Source organism: Triticum urartu, chromosome 5A (assembly GCF_056163025.1).
Source record: "Triticum urartu cultivar PI428250 chromosome 5A, HENAU_Tu73, whole genome shotgun sequence".
Lineage (NCBI taxonomy): Eukaryota > Viridiplantae > Streptophyta > Magnoliopsida > Poales > Poaceae > Triticum > Triticum urartu.
In genome coordinates this window covers 465,521,362-465,542,112 of record NC_141877.1, presented here as the reverse complement: position 1 = coordinate 465,542,112, position 20,751 = coordinate 465,521,362, and the positions used below count along the sequence as shown (strand labels likewise).

Here is a 20,751-nt window from a genome sequence, read left to right as displayed (position 1 = left end):
TTTACTGAATTTTAATGAAATTTCTTTTACTGAATTTTAATGCAATTTCTTTTACTGAATTTTAATGCAATTTATTTTACTGCATACAGGTACATCTTAGAGGCCAGAGAGCTACCAGTCATGTCTATGTTTGAGAGAATAAAATCTCAGATCATGCATAGGCACATGACAAAGAAAAAAGAAGCTCTACAGAAATGGTCAGGGAATATAACTCCCAAAATCAGAGACAAGATTAGGAAGAATGTGAAGTTGTCAGCCCACTGCCACCCAGAAGAATCAGGCATGGGTGTCTTTGGAGTTTTGTCAAATGAGAAAACCTACATAGTGGAGCTGAACATGCACACCTGTACTTGCAGAAGATGGCAGCTGACTGGAATTCCATGTAGCCATGCATGTGCTTGCTGCAGACATGAAAGAATAAGGATTGAGACTATGGTGTCTTCCTGTTACTCAGTGCAGACATATCTATGTGCTTATGGAGTTCAGGTGTATCCAACTAGAGACAAAGATGAGTGGGCTCCATTTAATGATGTACCTATATTGCCACCACACTACGAGAAAAGAGCTGGGATGAGGAAGAACAGAAGGCAACAACCAGAGGAGAGTGAGGATGGCACTAAACTCAGCAGGCATAGTGCTATTATGCACTGTGGGTATTGCAAAGCAGCTGGGCATAACAGGAGTGGATGCTCACAACTGAAAGTCGCTGTACTAAGAGAAGTTGTAGAGGAGGAGGAGGAACAGGTACAAAATGAGCAATCAGCTGCAGAGCAACCTAATGAGAGGAGCACAACTACAGATCAACCTACTGACCCACAACCTAGAGCTCAGAGTTCCAGGGGTAGGAAGAGAAAGCCAACTGATAAAATGATAGAACATGTAGAAGAAATGATGGAAAAGGCAAAAAAGAAGAAGTCCAAAATGGTTGTTGATGCCAATGGAGATGTTGACTACCCAGTGATCCTAACTGTAAGTACATTATTCTTTACTTGAAACATTTAAAGGAAAACAAGTTACAATATCTGACAATATATATTTGTTTCTTAGCACATCCAGCAGAGAAATCTGAATCCACAATTGGACCCAATACAACAAAAAGATAGCATGGTGCACATTTTGTCACATGATGTATTTAAAATATATTATTGTTTTTCTTCCAGTTTTACTGCAATTTCATTACCTGATGACTGTATGCAGGGACTTGCAAAAGGAGTTCCTGTTTCTAGGGTGCACCAAATACCAGATGAATCTGCCTTTGTAGCACAACACAAATCCAACTTACCTGTTGCCACATTTGTTGCGCAACCAGCACAAGGCACACATCAAGGCAGAGGAAGAGGAGCAAGAGGTTCTGGAACAGCAGGCACATGTAGAGGTGTTGCACCAGCAGGTAGAGGCAGAGGAGCAAGAGGTGTTGCACCAGCAGCCAGAGGAGGAAGATGTGTTGCACCAGCAGCCAGAGGAGGAAGAGGTGCTTCTGCACGAACAACAAAGAGAACTTCAACAAGAGCAAGGGGTCTGTGAAGAACAAAGAAAACCACTAAAACAAGGGGAATGGAGTGGCTCCTGTTTGGTGAAGGATCAAGCAGAAATGCTCCAGCAGATGAACAAGAGCAAACAGAATTCCAATCTACACAAGGAGCTCCAGCAGATGAAGAGTGAAATGCTTTTATTTTGTTATATGTTGTAGAACTATGGTACTTAAGACTGCAACATCTTTTGTGATGGTCTTTTGGTACAAAACTTAAACTTGTTAGCTCTATGTAATGGTATGTTGGTATGTTGCTACAAAACTGAATCTTCCCACACTCCTTTCTTGCAGTGAATTTGCTACAGTTTAGTTATGAACGTATATACAGACAAAGTTTAGCCCATTCTCATAACACAGCGTGCAACAAAACACTGATTCTTAACATATAAGATCTCTTACAATAACACAAATGACAGGTCAACTCCAACTCCAACTCCAGCTTCGACACATAGTTCAGAACATAACACACACTTTCACTGATAAATCAACTAAAAACATACTCAACTCCAACTCCAGCTTCGACACATAGTTCAGAACATAACACACACTTTCACTAACAAATCAACTAAAAACATACTCAACTCCAACTCCAGCTTCGACGGCTTAAGCGTTACCATATGGTCCAGGTCCATTACCATCTATCTTGCCACGCCAGGTTGTGAAAGTGTGCTTGCGGCTGAGATCGGCGTCTTCATCGGGGAGTAACTCATTAGGCAACCCTTCAGTTAGCAATGGGCCACGATCGATGACCTCCTTGACATGTATGGCCATTGGGAAATCAATGGTGCCATGATCAATTGGAGAGTTCGGGCACGGCGGTGAATGAGCATTCTCGTCATCGGAGTCTGGCATCCACGGTTGCAGAGGAGGAGCCGGAACAGAGACAGTGAGCACCTTCGGAATGGCACTAGGATTGCGTAGCCACGCCGTGCAAGGCAGCACCCACTTGTCAGTAGCCAGGAGCATGTCGATGAGCTCACCGTCGACACCGGTGAGCACCAGCTGACAGTATCCGGGTCCCACGCCTCTTCCGGGAGCCCCTCCAAACTCAGCGTCGTCTTGTACTCCAGCTTCGACGGCCTACCACGCGACAAACTTGACCAACGTTGAAAACTAATTCTGCCGCCGCCGCAACACACCTGCTCCGACGCGAGCACCACATGAGTGCAATCCTCCAGTGAGTCAAACCGCACGAAAAAGTGGAATGGTGGGCTGGTCACCTCCACCTTCATGGTTGCCGGCCTGATGGCACAATGAGACGCCATCGTCGCAGCGAGTGCCTCCGGCGTCACCAAGCTCCGCGGCTGTCCAATGATGGTGGCATACAGCGCTCTCCCGTGGAATGCCTGCTCTAGCGCTGCCATGCCAGCAGGGCGAGCGATGAGAACGCGGCCTTGCGCGGGGTGCAAATCCGGCTCACCGCGCTGCCACACCTCCTAAGGGAAGACACGCGAGTCCGGGATGCGGGACCATCCCACGACCGACGCGGACGACCTCGCTGGAGCGACAACGCCGCCACTACCTGCGACGACGACGGCGCGGCTACATAGTGCCACGCTCTCCTCGCTGACGCCGGCGCTTGCCACACTGCCTGCCACAGCGACGGCGGCGCGGCTACTTCCGACGGGGGAGCTAACTCTGCTCCACACAGAAGGGACGCCGCCACAACTCTCGGTCTCGCTGCCATCAACGCCGCCACCCATGTTGCCGGCTAGGGATTTGGTTTTCGATTTGGGAACTAGGGTTCTTATTCTGGATCGAGAAGGGGAACGGGGAAAGGGCATGTTTTATAAAATATCATTTTTGCATTATGACCCTCGTAATAAACCACTAGGGGCTTTTGTGCAAAGAAACAGAGAAAAACGGGCGGCTGGCCGGTCCAGACGGCCAATGTGACCTAGATGCACCAGCAATGCAAGTTCTGTGACGGGTTTTTCCATTTTGCAAGTAGTGTGATTTAAGTGCACCCGAATGACAAGTTCTCTGACCGCCAGTGCCTTTTACTCCCGGCTCAGCAAGCTGGCGGTGGTGTCTGATTGCGGGGAACTGAAAGTTATAGAGAATAAAGCTCCAAATCTCCGCACTGTTTCTATCGATAGTGACATAGTACACCATTCTATTGGAGATTCATTGCGAGTGAAGGACCTTGAAATGTTCTGCTTCTCTGAGTTTAACCTCATTCATCATACTTGTGCCAAGCTTCCAGCATGTATGCCAAATCTTGAAACTCTCAGCATTCATTCGACTGGTGACATACATTCCGAAACTTCTTGATTTCATCGTTAGATGCCGGTGTCATTGCTATAACAGTACTCATGCATTGGATATAATTACTTTGACATATCTGTGCAGATGTTCAGCACACCATCAGCACCTCTCAAATTCTTCCACCTCAAACATTTGGACATTTGTCTTGCTGCTGATAGTGGCGCATTTTCCCCAAACTCCGATTATTTTTCTTTAGTCTTTTTTTTGGATGCCTGTCCTATCTTGGAGATTTTCAGGCCGAAAGTAAGTCACTTATCTTGCATATTTCTCTTACCTATGGTGCACAGAACTAATAATTAATCAAGTATGTTGTTCCTAATAACTTCCTATGCAGGTTATCCAGACTCGCATGAAACATGTTTCAGTTCTTCAAGATTCCTCGCATCTGAGTCAGATTCCAGGACTCCGGCATGGCAACATCAAGAAGATGGAGATCATCGGCTTCTGCTCTGCGAAGAGCATGGTCGAGCTGACCTGCCATATTCTTGAGAATGCAACATCACTCGAGTGCCTTACATTGGACACCATCTCAGGTGGTATTGGTATTGGCGATGTAGATGCTTATAGGCTGAATAGACACAAGTTCGGTAAATGCTTCAGTGAAGGCAGGCACATGGTCGTGGAAGCCCACAAAGCGGTCTTGGCTATCGAAAGACACGTTATGGTGAAAGTCCCCTCCACTGTCAAGTTAAACGTTATCAAGCCCTGTAGCCGTTGCCATGTTGTTTAACGACGGCGGCCATCCAAAGCTATAGCAACTATCTAGTGTTTAGTTACCAAAGGAAAAATAGAACTATCAAGTGTTCAACTGCTGCAAAATTATATGGGCTGTGTTTCTTTCTTGAACTAGCAGAACTGTGCAGTTTGTTGTGTGATAGTACAATCACATATTGGATGTGATTAAGCTATGTTTCCATGGTCATAGTTCAAGACCACTGTGCTGACTGTGTGTCCAGCTCTGTTTTATCTACTTGTATTCTGCTGGGGCACCTTTTCTGTTTGTAGTGAAATCGGGTGGTAACAAACTTCTGTTTTCCCTGTACCCTGAGGCACATGTTCAGGTATGTCGTCTCAGGGAGAGAATCCTGCACGGCTCGGCGCGGCGCGGTTCTCGTTCCCGCGCTGGTACGTCCAACTCGCAACCACCGGAGAATCCCCAGCTCTAAATCTTCACGCATTTGTCGCCGGAGTCTGACAGTATTTAGATGCATGAGAAACAGAACACTGCTGCGCTTGTGTCTCTCTCGGCAATGGCGGCTGATCCGCCATCCTCCTCGTGGCATGCTTTGCTGTGCCTCACGCTCTTCTCGGCCGTCGTCGCGTCGTCGTCCGCGATGGACTGCGACGGCGACGACCGCGCCGCGCTGCTGAGGGTGAAGGCGCAGCTGGGCGACCCCGTGCAGCTCTCGTCCTGGCTCCCGGCCACCAACTGCTGCGCCTGGGAGCCGCCCGCCGTCTTCTGCTCCGCGGCCGGCCGAGTCACGGGGCTGGCGCTCTCCTCCCTCGACGGCGTCCGCGCGCCCGTCCCGCCGGCGCTCGGCGAGCTCCCGGAGCTCGTCATCCTCCAGGTCCAGTCCGTCCGCGGCCTGTCCGGCCCCATCCCGTCCTCCTTCGGCAACCTCACGCGCCTCGAGGACCTCAACATCGCCGGCACCTCCATCTCCGGCCCGGTGCCGGACTTCCTCGCCGGGCTAACAAGCCTCCGCACCCTCGTCATCGCCGACGGCAAGCTCGCCGGCCCCATCCCCGGGTGCCTGGGCAGCCTCCCCGGCCTCAGGTACCTGGACCTCAGCGGCAACATGCTCACCGGCGCCATCCCGCCGGGGCTGCTGCACGGGAGCTTCAGGTTCCTGATCCTGGCCAACAACCAGCTCACCGGCGAGATACCGAGCGACTGCGGCGACGACGACGTCGACACCCTCGACCTCTCCCGCAACCGGCTGACGGGCGACCCGTCGCCGTTCCTGTTCGGCATCGCGAAGCCGCTGGCCAAGGTCGACCTGTCGTGGAACGAGCTCGAGTTCGACATGAGCGACGTCAGCTTCCCGCACCACCTCACGTTCCTGGACCTCAGCCATAACCGGATCAACGGGAGCGTGGCCAAGTCGCTGATGGACGTGAAGCTGGAGCACTTGGACGTCAGCTACAACGGCCTCTGCGGCGAGATCCCGGCGGGGAGGTTCATGTCGGCGCACGGGGCGGAGAGCTACGAGCAGAACAGGTGCCTGTGCGGCACGCCTCTGCCTCCCTGCACCACAGGAGGCATCCTAGGTCGGTAGTCTGTAGTGATAATTCAGGTTTGTGCATGCATGAGTGGGAGTGGCGGCAGACGACGGTGATCAACGGGCAGCATGTTTTTTGTATGTTCAAGTTAGGGTGAGTATAAATTACACGCTCCATAAGCTATAATCGTGGAATCTTGGAGTGCATGCTCCATTCACTCGTTGAACAATTGTGACGGGTGTACGAGTAAAAGCGTCTTATATTTTGTTTACGAATAATCCTACACCTAGGAAAAGAACTACGAAGGGCTACGTAATTCTTTGCCCCCCTCCCTATTTTCAGTGGGGGTGGGCCCCGCCTTCTCCCAAGACCAATCAAAATTTGCCAACTGAGTAATCACGTAATAATTACGTGCGTTTAGTAGGTGTAGCATTGCCGTTTGTTTACATAGGAGAAACGAAAGGGGTACGTACGGGTAAAATCTTCTTATTGGTCTTTCATTCTCAAAATGCTTCCCAAGTTAAGAGCTCACTCTTGCTACCAAATTACTCATGGGAATATTTCCTTTTGGAGTTCCCCGTGCTATTCTTTCTAGACCGCCATTCATAATCATCTCATCATTCAACCGCCTGGCTTTATTTATCCTGCTCAGGTTAAGGGCCTCTCTTCCTGGGCAAAAAACTTGGAACAACAATCTTATTCATTCTCTTTTTTGAAAAACCTATACCTTCTTCTATTACTCAAACCTCCACTATTCAGGATGATCGCCCAAATATTCTTTGTTGGGACCTCACTCCAAATGGCAAATGCACTTCTAAATTCACTCTATTGCCGCCGGCGGCTCTTCTTCCCCTCCATTCCCCCTCGACGCCTTCAGAGGCAGCCGTTGGCTCGCCATGTAGCCGCCGGTGAAGGGGGAGACAAGGATGTGCATGTCTCGCTTGCTAATGATGGAGGGCCTGAATCCGAGGTGGTGTGGATGGCGTCCCTTCGATGGCAATAGCGCTTGCCAGTGTAGGCGGCCAGGCCCCTAGGCGGCATGGACATGAAGGCCCTGGTGGCCGGATCTCGCGGCGTGGGAAGGGTCCCGGTCCTCCCCTCGCCAGATATGATTTGAGGCGGTCCCCGGGGTCCCTTTCCATGCACGCGGATCACCTCCTTCGGCCAGCCCCGAACTCCGGCGTTTGTACTCGGTGGTGCTGGCAGTTGGCTTGGAGGATGTCGGGATGTGATCTTGTCTAGGGGGAACCTCTAACCGACGGCGGCAGCAACGACGTCGATGGCGCTCCGTGCACCATTACCTCCTAGGTGGCGACATCAACGTACAACTACCCCTAGTCCCCTTTGTCCTATGTGCCCTAGTGAAAACCCTACTTCCCGGTGAATGGGCAGCGCTAGCTACGTTGTCGTCACTTCCTTGGAGGCACCATCTTGGGCACTAGAAGGGTGTGTGTGGCAACCTCTGTTGGGTCCTAGTGGCACCCTGGGTGTTCACCTCGTTCGGGCTGCTCTGACGAAAACCCTAGATCTGGGTCTCCTAGATCGGACAATGACGGTGTCTTCGGTGCCCTTCTCCCTCCCAAGGGCATCGTTTTAGAGCAGGTGCTGGCTGGAGGGGACAAGAGGTGGAGCAGCGTTGCATCTTCAGCATCGACGACAACGGGTCTCAGCGGAGTGGGGTCTTGATGCTGGACACGTGGTTATGGGCGCATGCTGGAGGGTGACGCTGTCTGGCGCCGTGGTGGCGTCAATGACAGAATGGTCTGGCAAGGTCAATGCATTGATCATTCCTGAAGATGGGTTGGAAGATGATGACGACGGATTATAAAGCGTGTGCATGCGGTGCGTGTTGAGGCTAGACCGGTTGGTGCTTCCTGCTAGCCGACGGGCGGCTTGGTGAGGCCACTGAATTACATGGTGTGTGTTGACACGAGGTCAGGGTGCATCATCAAGCTTGTAGTTATGGCAATAGTGTTTGTCAAGAAGGTGGCTTTGGCTTGATTCATGTATTTTTTTTTGTAAGACTTTGTTGGATATAATCTAATAACAATGACTATGCATCGGAGAGGTCAGGGTTATCCTCCTTCTCAAAACAAAAACTTCTATTTCACTCATAAATTGTGCTGGCGGGATATCAAAGCATTCGAGGAATGCTCCCTTTCAAAACTCTCCAGCCCTCACGTCCTGCTGCCACCATCCATCTGAAAATAGGGAAGACCTGCGGGGAAATACCATTTGGTTTTTGGGTGTATATACACCTCATATTAGAAAATAAATAAAAAAATTAGAAGTATTTTTAGAATAAACTTGACTTTCTTTTGCAATAGTATGTAAATTGTCATGAATAAAAAACCAGCATTTACTTTAGGGCAAAAAGAAACAAAATTTATTGCTATTATAGATCACTATTCACATGATTTTGACCGAAAATATATTTTTCTAAAGGAAGTCAACAGGATTTTTTTCTTTTTGTGATTTTTTTACAAATACAATGAAAGGCAAGTTTATTTAAAAAAATAGATTTTTTTACTTTTTATTTAATTACTAAAAATTTCTCCATATAAGGTGTATATACACACATAGACCATAGACCAAAGGTTTCCCTCCAGACCTGTGTTTCTTCTTCCAGCTTAGAAAAATTCATCCGCCCACCATCCAGTAAATGCGAACTGTACTGGCCACCCTCTCTGGATCGCCGATTTCGTTGCGTTCTCGCACATGGTACTACCTCCGTTTCTTTTTACTCACGTATAAAATTTGACCAGATTTATCTAAGAAAATAGCAACATTTATAATACAAAAGTTATGTAGTATATCTAAAGATATTGATCTCATATTATGAATATTGGTATTTTTTCTCATATAGTTGACCAAACTTTACAAAGTTTGACACAGGACAAAAAAGAAACTGAGGGGTACATACTACTCCCTCCATTCTAAATTACTCGTCGCGGAAATGGATATATGTAGAACTAAAATATATCTAGATACATCCATAACTATGACAAGTAATTCGGAACGGAGGGAGTACTTGACACGGTTCAACTCTCTCCACTCCCATCACCATTCAAGAGACTGGCATGGATGCATATGTGACAATGTTAATAACGAGCACACAAACCACGCGTTTGTTGAGCGTTGCACACATCTGCATCCCGGCCTTTATTTTTAATTAAAATGCCTCCACCGGCACGCCGCCGCACTATTTGCACTACTAGTACGATTGAGCCAAAATGACATTCTGCGATATCCTTAGAGGCTTACAGAATGTGATGGCATATGACCTAAGGGCATTTTCAATGATTGTAAAATAGTTGTTGATAGACTTTGCCATATAGGATTTTTGATGATGTGTCATACAATAAATGAGGAAAGAGAGGAAGGTTGTATGTACATGAACCAACATCCATTGCACAAGCTCCAATGTAGAATGAGAGAGCACTCCATTTATTATCTCACATCCTACTGGACAAATTAGATACAACTCATTAGAGTTGTTGTATGTTAAGGTGTTGGTTGATGACATGACATATTTTACCAAAAAGCTAATATACAAATTATTAGAGATGCCCTAAGGAGCAAGTCTTTTTATCGCTGATTTGTTCATTCTCTAACTTCCACAGCCACTTGCCCAGTAAAACTATGTTTGTATCGCTCTGATTTGTTCATGGGGCTGCTATTTTCTTTTTAACATTTCATGGAGCTGCTAATGGTACAAGTATATAGGCTAGCCTATGGTGGTAATACTGCCACCCCCTAAATCGGTGATTTATTAATGGGGCCTGCTATAATGGCCACCTACCGATACACACAAGTGAATGGGTTTACTCCCAAAATATGCTCCACATCAGCATAAAATCAATTACACTACGAAAGTCTAGCATTGCTCGGCTCTGTGAGGCTAGTCATAATGGGAGTAACTTAGCTAGTAACATAACGCGTTTCAAGATATTTTTGTTTATGTGGCAAGTAATTAATGAGAGGTGGTAACATAATATGTTACTGTAACATAACGCTTTCCAAGACAAGATGAGTCTACAAGCTAATAAATGAAGCCATCTAAGATACTACTATTATGTTACTTTGCATTATGAAGGTAGTAATTTAGACTAGTATCATATGCATGACACTAGTCTAAGTTACTCCTCACTATGACCAGCCTCAGCCGTGAATGAATCCGTCTTAGGGCCAGTTCTTTTCGATGATTCTCCCAGAATCACCCCCCTCCCCAGTTTAATTAGATAGGATTGTAAAAAACATATGGAGTGGTGATTCTGAGAGAAGCTGGGGAGGGTAGAATCGCCCAAAAGAACTGGTCCTTATTCGTAAGTTGCGCAGATGGGTGAAATTTATGTCTGGAGTGTAGGTGTAGGTTTATTGATTTCACTGTAGCAAAACGGGCTACCTACTATGCACATTTCTACTGGTCTATAAAATGCATCCGGCCACCAGCCATCGTCGCACCATCTCCATATCCTTCTCCACTCGGAATGAAAACCACTACCACTATGGCATTCCCGTCACCGCTAGCCCTCCTGGCCGTCTCGTGCATGCTGCTGCTCCTGCTTGTGCGCAGCATGACGCGAGCCACAAAACATCTCGCGCACCGCCACCGCCTGCCACCCTCCCCGCGGGGTCTCCCGATCGTCGGCAACCTCCACCAGCTCGGCGGGCTCCCGCACCGCGCCTGCACGCGCTCGCCGCGGCGCACGGGCCCGTCATGCTGCTCCGCCTCGGCCGCGTGCCCACCCTGGTCGTCTCGTCTGCGGACGCGGCGCGCGAGGTGCTGCAGCTGCAGGACCACGCCTTCGCGAACCGGCCCTCGCTCACCATCCCGCGGCGGCTCCTCTACGGCTGCACGGATATCGCCTTCGCTCCCCACGGCGCCTACTGGCGCGGCGTGCGCAAGATCGCCGTGCTCCACCTGCTGAGCCCCGCCAGGGTGCGCGCCTACCGTGGCGAGCGCGAGGAGGAGGTCGCCGAGCTTGTCCGGAAGGTGGAGCGGCAGGCACATGAAGGCGGCGGCGTGGTGCGGCTGAGCGAGCTCCTGAGCGGCTTCGCCAAGGACGTGAACGGGCGGATCGTGCTCGGGGTGCGCGCCTCGGGCGGGGCCGGGTGGCGGGCCAAGGTGGACGCGCTGCTCGAGGAGGCCAACGCGCTGCTCGGGGAGTTCCACGTCGGCGACTACTTCCCGTGGCTGGCATGGGTGGCCGCCGTGGTGAGCAGGGCGTTTGAGAGGATTGATCGCATTCTCGAGGAGATCATCGTGGCCGCGAGCGCTGGCACGGGGTGCCGCCACGACGAGGCGTTCGTGCATGTGCTGCTATCACTGCAGAGTGATTCGAGCGGGGCTGGGTGGCGCTTGACCAGGGACAACGTCAAGGCTCTACTTGAGGTACGTAAAACTGCATGCATGGTGCATTCATGCCGGAGGCTGGACACGTACTTTCTCAACGCGTCGAAACAAGAGCATTGACTGGCTACATCCACGGGGATGTTACTTATATCTTGAAAAACGATCTTATATTATGGGACATGGAAGTATATTTTATGGTGGCTAGAACAGTTGGCAAGATTTATTGGAAAGAAGGGGAAAGGAGAGGCCCACCCCGGTGAAATTCAGACGGGTTGGGCGATAGAATTAATAGGCAGGTTGCCTAGCTCTTCGTCAGGGCTTCCTATGTACAATTATTGTCGAAACAAATTGGTTTTGCTAAACCTTATGTGCCCCAAATCATTCTTAGTGCCACTCACCTTATTTCTTTTCTAGAGCGCGCAAGATGGGGGGGGGGGGGGGGGGGTCGGACCTTGACAGAGAAGCAGCAGCCTCACTCTCTATCTTAGGGATGTGGGGTGCAGGTTCATCATGATGCGGGGGGTCACCGAAGTTGTTCACCAGTACGAGGCTTAGAGGGATGGTCAGGGCGGCGGCCAGCATAACGGTGGGTAGGTCCAGGGAAGGGCGGGCTGCGAGGCGGCGATAGCCGCGATTGCAGGAGACGGGGGTGGAGGCGGACGAGGGCTTGGTTGGCTGGCAGCTACACGAGGAAGAAGTAGCAGAGGTTGAAGATGAACAGTAACATGGTCTATTTTCAGTCGTTGGATGAAGATCTAACGGCCCTTAATGAAAGTGACTGATGCAACATATTATTTCAGGCACCTGACGTATAGGCTATTCCAAAACAAACTGATGACCCAACAAAAATTGCAGTAGATCGGTGCACTTTCTCAAAGGAGTTTGCTAAACCTACGACCCACTCTGAAATACGAGGGGTGTGTTTGGTTACGTGTGTAAAGAGGTTTCGTAGCGTATGCAAAAGGTTTGCATAGGTTTAGCATTTTTGTTTGCGTAGTCGGGATATTTGTTTACAGCTAACCCTATAGTATTTTGTCTTCTACCCACCACAAAAGAAAATAGCAACTGTTTTCATTCAAAAGGAGGATAAATCGCGCCCGTAAGGAGAACATTTTTATTTACGAGAAAACTTTCAATCTATTCGTCTTCAATCATAACAGTATAACAAACACAAAAAAAAAAGTTATATCCAGATCCATAGACCACCTAGCGATGACGAGAACGATTTGAAGTGTTAAACCAACGTACTTCCTCCGTCTCATAATACAACAGGGGATTTTGACACTAGTGTTTAAAAGCTCTTATATTATAGGACAAAGGGAGTACCGGGCTATCCTAACAAAATCAATGAGTTAGGCTGGCTAGCTTGCAGCGAAACTATGAGTTCGGCTCGGCAATATGCACTAGCTAGGACAGTGAACGTGGAGCGTGCCACAACTGAAGCAGTGAAAGAAGTAAATGTTGATACGTACTACTCCTAGCTAGTAGATACCAGTATCCTCTAAGCATTTAAACATTCAATAATCCTACATCTATGATGGGCTACCAAAGTTTTTACGTAACTTTCCTTTACTAATTCTCTACCTCACTAATTTTCAGTGGGATGGGCCCGTCCTTGCCTCTAGTCTCAATCATAAACTCCCAACTACTCCTTCCATTCGAAACTACTTGTCGTAAAAATGGATGTATTTAGACGATACGTCTAGATACATCCATTTTTGAAACAAGTAATTCCGAACGGAGGGAGTAGCTACCCACGTAAAATTTACGTAAATCTGTTCGTAGGTGCAGCATGCTCTAATCTTAAACATTGGACTAGGCTCGTGGAATCAGTCCCGTTCCATGCATGTGCGCTAAACATACCGCTCGCTCGTTGTCGCACATGCCGTTTGCCTACACGTCGGTAGGTCCCGAAACGGCTTTGCTACACCTACGTAATAATTATTGCGAAACTTATGTATGAGCTGATGTGAGCTGATTTGGTTGGAAGAGAGAAAGGGCCAGGCCCACCTCTTGAAAATCAGGGGGGGGGGGGGGGAGGCGATTAGTTTATGGGGAAGGAAAATTACGTAGCTTCACGTAACCAAATCAGTCCACATCAGCTCATATGTAAGTTTCGTAATAATTATTATGTAGGTGTAGCAAAGCCGGGTCCCGAAATGCAGTGGGGTCATGGGACTTGTTGATATGTCTTTATCTGGAAATTACGAGCTATTAATACCATTGCCGTTCGTCCATTGTGGTCTTCAACTCTCTTTTTTGACGTCGTCTTCGACTTCAAGAGCCTATGCACGATAGGCGCTCATCGCGTACTACCTCATTGGTCTCAAAAGGCAGTTGGCCCGTACGTGGGACTTGATGTGTCTTATTCTGGAAATTACGAGTTATAATGCCTAACTTTTGTTATCAACATATCTCGCAAAAAAGAACTTTTGTAATCAACATCTTCCGTGCATTGCTTTCTTTCAAGAGCCTATGTACGATTGGAGCTCATCGCGTATCTACCTGGTCTCTTTTGTCCTCTCTTCATTAGGCCGCCTTCTTTGCGTTCCCTTAAAGCATCTACAGCTGGATTTATCAAATCAGGCCCCTCTAACATTCACAGACTGTTCAGACATGTCCATAGACAATGACTGGTCACCTCTTAAATTTTTGTCTTCACAATTGAGTATATCATTTAGCAAACCTCAAATCCACGGAACCGCATGCATTCTAAACCATCTTCACAATGCAAGCAACCGTCTAGATCGACTTTTTTCTTTTACCGGTCAATGACTGGACCGTCCGCCCGGACATGCAGGGGGATTGGAGGCTTGGGGCGCTAGGCTGTCTTAGGACTGTACACGGAGCAACCCCAAAAGGATGCATGCAAACGAGTCCGCAAAGATGGTGACCGTTCGCGTTAATTCTTTTTGCAGCATGGTTATTAAAGCAACAATAAATATAGTAGCTTATTTTTATCTTCATGGACAGACACACCCACTTGCATCCCTATTTATTGTTGCTACCCTATTTATTGTTGCTTTAATAACCACTATTTCTTAAAAAAGGGACAATTCAATCTAGCTTGTCACCATAATTGAGGACAAGATCCACATACCTTCTTGTTTATGTGATGCCACATTCATTTCAATAATTTTCACAGGACCTGTTCGGAGCAGGGACAGACTCGACCATAATCGTTTTGGAATGGGTCATGGCCGAACTACTCCGCAACAAGGAAGCGATGCACGAAGAGTCACTCACGCGTCATCACCGAGCAGGACCTCCAAGCATTGAAGTACCTTAGGGCCGTCATCAAGGAGACGATGCGGCTGCATCCGCCAGGGCCTCTCCTTGTCCCTCGCGAGTCTATGCAGCACGCAAAGGTCCACTTCTACGACGTCCCACGTGGGACAAGAATCATTGTGAACGCATGGGCTGTTGGCAGGGACCCGGCGGTATGGGATAACGCTGACGAGTTTCGTCCAGAGCGGTTCCTTGATAGCGAGGTGGACTTCCGTGGGCAGCATCCTCAACTCATACCGTTTGGCGCCGGGAGGAGGATGTGCCCTGGGATCGGGTTCACGACATCCGTCGTCGAGCTGGCACTAGTGAACCTGTTGGGACAATTCAATTGGACGGTTCCTATGTTGAAGAATAAGGCGCCGGGGATGGTGAACATGGAGGAGGCCTCTGGGATCACATCACGAAAGAGGGTGCCGCTGTGCGCCGTAGTGACACGGCCGACATAGTTGTATGGGTATTATTTAGCAATAACATTGGGCTATAGTATGTGTCGTCAGGTTTTGTTCTAAAGGACGTGTTGTCGATGTAATTTGTTTTTTTTAGTATAGTACATACGCACATACACTCACCTTTATGAACGCACGCACGTATGCACGCTCTATCCGTATGGTCATCTCCGAGAGACTAAGTCGGCACATCATATTGAGATTCATAAAGTCGCCACGGACGTCTTTTTAGTCGACGGAAACAACACCCCCCACTAAACGCACATTGTCGAAAGGCCTGAAATAAATCTAGAAAAATATGAGCATCAGTGTCAAATTTAGGATTTAAATTCTGATGGACTGGGAATATCATTGTTCTCCTAAACATTCAACCACAGGTTAGTCTGTGTCTGTGTAATTTGCCGAAACAAAGTTTATTGTGCTGGTCACGTTGGATGCTAATGCTAGTGTGATGACTAGTGACTATCATTGGAGATTGTTGACAATCTGTTTCAGTCACGACCTTTTGGATGCCGTTAGCAGCTGTCATCGTCATAGCGTCTCCACAGGCAACTAACTCAATTGCAAATGGATTGGTTGGCAGTCATCTTATCAGAGATGTGATATTAGAGTATCTCTAACCGAAGCTCAGAAGGGGCCTAACTTCTCGAAGGCAGTTATCTTATCACAGAGATGTGATCTTAGAGCAACTCTAACCGAAGCTCGGAAGGGGCCTAACTTCTCGGAAGACAACTAAATTCATATTTGTTTAGCTGCTCAAATTGTTGAGGAGAAGTCTCCGCCAACCCTCAATATTGGGCGCGAGTTATCAGCAAAAGATCCCCTTCCCTCCCTCGCATGGCTGCCTCTCCCCTGCTTGTGCATCTACGTTGGCCACCGCTCACTCATGCCGACACCCCGTAGCCCCTGCCAACATCCCGCTCGACTTTAGTTCGTTCTGCAGCCGTCTCCGGAATCGACGCATCTAGAATCCGATCCGCCGCCGCCACGAACTCGTCGACAAGAAAGGCCAGGGCGGAGCCACGTTTTGTCGGTAATGGAACCACATAGCCACCCCGAGGGCCCATGCAGCCTTCAAAGCTTCTTACAGTATGTCCTCGTCCTCTTGGCGCTCGCTCCTCCTGTCAGCATATCCTCATCCGGCGCTCGAACAGGCTTAAAAATGTTCACCATGTATTTGAAAATGTTCAATACATACCAAAAACATGTTACACATGTATACAAAAGATGTAGAGCATGCATTGAAAAAACTAGACATGGATTGACAAAAGGAAAGAAAAAACAACAACGGAACCGAAGAAAAATGATAAGAAAAACACATAGAAAAGCGAGAAAAAACACACGGAAGCTTCTAAACCAGGACCAAACAGGTCCATAGAAGCTTCCGAAAACCGTTCCTAGAAGCTACCGTATTGGGCCAACCCACTATCCCCGCGCCAGAGACGAGATGGATGGTTCGCTCGGTACCGGCTTAGCCCTAGTGGGTATCGAGGCCCTTTTGACGGGTGAATCTTATTTGGTACAGTGTAACTCCTACATGGCGCAAACTCCCCTCGATAACAGGCCGGCACATCTAGCATATCATACCGGTGGGAGCTACCCCTGATTTTTAAGAGCGTCCACCAAACTTTTTCCTTTCTTTTTCAGTTGTTTTTATGCGGGGTTTTTTGTTTTTTATTCTTATTCCTTTTATTTTTCTTTCTTAAAAAAACTTAAGATTTTTTCAAATGCATGAACTTTTTTCAGAATCCCGAACTTCTTTCCAATGCATGAACTGTTGACAAAAGTGCAATGTTTTAATTTGTGAACATATTTCTTGAATATTTTTTAAATTTTGTGGACATATTTCAAATTCGTGTTTTTTTAAAAAACTTGTGAACATTTTTTACATATTCGCAAACATTTTAGAATGCATGAATAATTATCAAATTTACGATATTCTTTCTAATCCATGACCTTATTTTGAATCCGTGAACTCTTTTCACATCCATGTTTTTTATTCAAATTCATGAACTTTTTCAGAATCCACAGATTATTATTCAAATTCTCAAATTTTTCCCGGATCCGCAATTTTTTTTGTCAAATTCATGATTCTTTTCCAAATCCATGAGCAATTTTCAAATTAATGATATTTATCCAGGTGCACAAAGTTCTGAAATTTTTTCAAATACATGAACATTTTTTTTGTATCGATGAACATTTTTTTCAAATTCATGAACCAAAAAAATGATGCTGGTTTTGTTTAAACCATTAACAGAGGAAAGAAAAACCCAATTGAGCCGACTGGGGTTTTGAAGTGAACTTGTCAAAAAATATCTAGTCGAAAGAGCAATACCGAGCGAAATCCAAATTTCATGCCTCAGCCTATGTAAGCAACTAAGCATTCATGCGAGCGGTACCTTTTCGAACCGGTGCTTGAAGCGGCGATTAGGAGGTCTCCCTTTCATGACATCATCCAAAGTACGCCCCTCGTTCTTTGGGCCAAGTCGCTACAAAGACACGCAGTTCTGTCATGTTGTTACGACCCTTTCGGGCGTGGCTACGCCTCGCTTATTGCGAGACGGTAGCTCGCCTCAAGGGAACCCATTAGTGGTCGGACTGGTACTGGTACGTTACCTTGCTTGCTATTCAATTGGTCCTTTTTATAGCTTTGTTAATTTGGTTTATATTTTTGAGATATTATAAATACATCTTAAAAAATAGTTTTCTTAAATTGTAAAAACTTTCATCACACATTTACAAAATGTTCATGCATTTCAAAAATATTCATGACATTTAAAAAATATTCAATGTAAAAAAAGCTTGTGTAATTTAGAAAAATATTTGATTAAAAATTAAAATGCTCATACGTTTGAAAAAAATATGTTTGTGCCATATTCAGAAAAGACTTACATGCATAAGAAAACAGCTGCGTTATCTAGAAAAATGTTTTGTACCATCCAAAAAAATGTTCATGACATTTAAAAACTATTCTGACAATTAGAAAATGTTCGGACGTTTTACTTTTTCTGGCATTTATCAATAATGTTCAATGTGTGTTAAAAACGTATTCACCGTGTATTAAAAATGTTGAACATGTATCTGGAAAGTGTGAAACAAATAAAAATCAGAAATAAGGAGAACACTAAAAGAAAATTAGAATAAAAACAAACAAGAAACCCAAAAGAAAATCTATGAACATACATAGAAAAACGCAAACAAATATAGAAAAAAGTGATTCGCAGAGAGCAGTACATACAATGTTTCCAAACCGCGTGGCTGGACCGGCCCACTCAGAGAAACTGCCTGAGGCGAGGCCATCTTCCGCAGTAGGCGAGAATAAAGCGGACCTTTCGGCGCCTCCATCCAGTCCACGCACGACCCGGTCCACGCGCACCACAGCAGAGCAGCAGCAGACACGCGACACGCTTCCGCTTTCCTCCTCGTGACCTTGAAGCGGACAAAAGGCTGGCGCTCGAGTTCCAGACCACCGTCGTGGCGACCGGGCCGCCGGTGGAAGGATCATTGAAGCCTTGACCGGCGACCGCCCGTTAACTTCCCCCCGGCCGGCCGTCTTCTGAGCACACGGGCAGGCGGCCACGAGCAGGTACCACAATACGGCAGCACGCGCGCGCAGACTGCACAAGGGATGGGTCATGGGTGGACGGTGAGTTAATTTGCTACCAGGAAAGGGGCGGAAGCAGCGGGGCGCAGGCTGCCTGCCGGCGCATGCAGACACCCCCCCGATGCTGCCCTGCGCTCCGTCGGGGAGCGCGTACTCGCCCGGCGCGGGCACCGCATTCAACCAGCTGTGTCCATCTTTCCATGTCCTCCTCGTAGGCACGACTGGACGTGGCTGCGCACTGCCGCTGCGCGCAGCACTGACCGAGCTTAGTTTGTTGCTGTGTCCCAGTGCGTGTCAGAGCTAGGAGGAGAGGAGGCCACGCACGGCGGCCGGCCGCGTTCACGCTTGTGCGGGAAGCTGGCCACCGCCAGCCGCGCCGCGTGATGATGGTCGACCCTTTGGTGTGGTGCGCCTTCCGTCGGTTCCACGCTATCTCCACGGCCGCCCTGGTCGCTGGCGGTCGCTCGCTCACCCGCTCCGATCGGCGCCCCCTTTTGCTCCAAATTAATTTTTTAAGAAGCTAGTCTTATATTGCCCTATGTTGGCCGAGTTGGATGCGAGCGGTTTAGTTTCGTTAGTTTTTTTTTTAGCATCAGTACAGACGCAAGCGCTCATATACACGCGCATACACTCACCCCTATGAACGCACACACGCATACCCTACCCTATGAGCACTTCCGAGAGACTGAGCCGGCATATCATCTTGAGATTTACGAAGTCATCGTAGGCGCCTCGCCGTCGTCGACAGGAACGTCTCCTCACACTGAAAGCGCATCGCCGGAAATCCTGAAATAAATCTAGGAATAATGCGAGCACCAGGATTAGTTTTGTTGGGGTCTCTTCTCCAAGGCGTGTCTTGTACAGATCGACTACACTATTTTTGCTATTCACATGGACGGATCAACTGCTCCAAGGCGGGTTTTCTTTTCATATTGAGGCATTTTGGTTCTGAAAATATGTAACGATCGACTTAATTATCTAGCTTAAATATGAAATATTATGCCACCTATCTACGCCATCAAGCCCGGCCCAAAGAACACAGAGGGTGTGAGGCGTTATCTTACTGATCTATACACGAGTATCATCCTCCAAAAAAAAACACGAGTATCACGCACTGATTGGGTCAGTGCTTAGTAGGTACCTTCGGTGCATTGGCGGAGCTTAGTGCAAGCAAAACTGGGTCATGGCCCGCCCAGTTTTGCTACAAACTAGTGGGCCTTTAGGCATAAATGGGCCATGGAGGAAAAAAAACATTGGTCTTTCTTCAAGCTGGTCGGCCAAGTCATTTTGTTGTAGCTCCGCCACTGCTTCGGTGGGCAACGAACTGTGTTCCTTCTTTGACTCCAAAGACAACCATTAAGGTAGAAGGAGGACATTGTTCACCTTCGATAATTGATACCCCTGCGTCATCTCCTCTGAGGTGACTCTGGGGCTAACCCTAGTCGCCGCCTTCGTTCCCGCTCTCCCTTTCACGTCCGCCGCCGCCAGAGGTGGCCTCCAGCGCGGTAGCGTGGCACCGATGAAGGTGGCTGTGCGGACTTGGCAGCTCCACCCCTCATGGAGGGCCTCGGATCCTAAGGCGGTGGCCCCGGTCGGAGGCGCTCGGTGTGGTTTGAGCAGCGGGTTGTGCTGGCGAGTGCAAATGGGTCGTCCCTCGGCCGTGCGGGCAGCGGTCGTCGCCTGTGTGGGTGGTGGTTCCTCGCTGACCTTCCCCCGATTCCCGGTGTTGTTTTACCCATCACTCGATCTACTTCGTTCTGGGCCATCTCCTGCTCCCGGCCGCCGTGGTCGTCTTCCTCATGCATTGGCTCTATGGATCTGGTGGGAGGATGCGAATCCGAAGGAAACTTCGGGTCAGCGAGGCGGCCAGATCAAAGTCGACACCTTTTGATGCCGATCCCCTTCCTGGAGGCTCCGGTGGGGATCCTCCCCTGCCCACCCCCATCCTTGAGCATGGGTGAAAGCACTTGGTCCCCTGTTTTAGACGACGACGACGCCGTGGTGTCGTGCTCCTTTCTGAAGGCGTCGGCCGGGA

General features: G+C 48.1%; 3 protein-coding genes and 2 pseudogenes across 4 annotated transcripts; 4 read left to right on the top strand and 1 right to left on the bottom strand.

Annotated features, from left to right (window-relative positions):
* The first annotated feature begins 642 nt into the window (after positions 1-642).
* On the top strand, positions 643-1,983 carry LOC147971983 (uncharacterized). The gene is made up of 5 exons (XM_087524194.1): positions 643-969; positions 1,048-1,128; positions 1,198-1,284; positions 1,391-1,516; positions 1,948-1,983. Exons 1-5 carry the CDS (start codon positions 643-645, stop codon positions 1,981-1,983), a joined length of 657 nt encoding a protein of 218 aa, XP_087380320.1.
* Positions 1,984-2,134: 151 nt separating this feature from the next.
* On the bottom strand, positions 2,135-3,234 carry LOC147971982 (uncharacterized; annotated as a pseudogene).
* A 268-nt stretch (positions 3,235-3,502) lies between these two features.
* LOC147971981 (uncharacterized) lies at positions 3,503-4,529 on the top strand. The gene is made up of 3 exons (XM_087524193.1): positions 3,503-3,782; positions 3,882-4,042; positions 4,134-4,529. Exons 1-3 carry the CDS (start codon positions 3,503-3,505, stop codon positions 4,527-4,529), a joined length of 837 nt encoding a protein of 278 aa, XP_087380319.1.
* Positions 4,530-5,016: 487 nt separating this feature from the next.
* LOC125556255 (polygalacturonase inhibitor 1-like) lies at positions 5,017-6,207 on the top strand. Its single transcript, XM_048719026.2, has one exon. The coding sequence runs from the start codon at positions 5,050-5,052 to the stop codon at positions 6,076-6,078; it is 1,029 nt and encodes a 342-aa protein (XP_048574983.2). The 5' UTR covers positions 5,017-5,049; the 3' UTR covers positions 6,079-6,207.
* A 4,293-nt stretch (positions 6,208-10,500) lies between these two features.
* LOC125507134 (cytochrome P450 71A1-like) lies at positions 10,501-15,325 on the top strand (annotated as a pseudogene). Its single transcript, XR_015603356.1, has 2 exons — positions 10,501-11,417; positions 14,524-15,325. The product of XR_015603356.1 is annotated as a cytochrome P450 71A1-like (transcript).
* Positions 15,326-20,751: the final 5,426 nt, after the last annotated feature.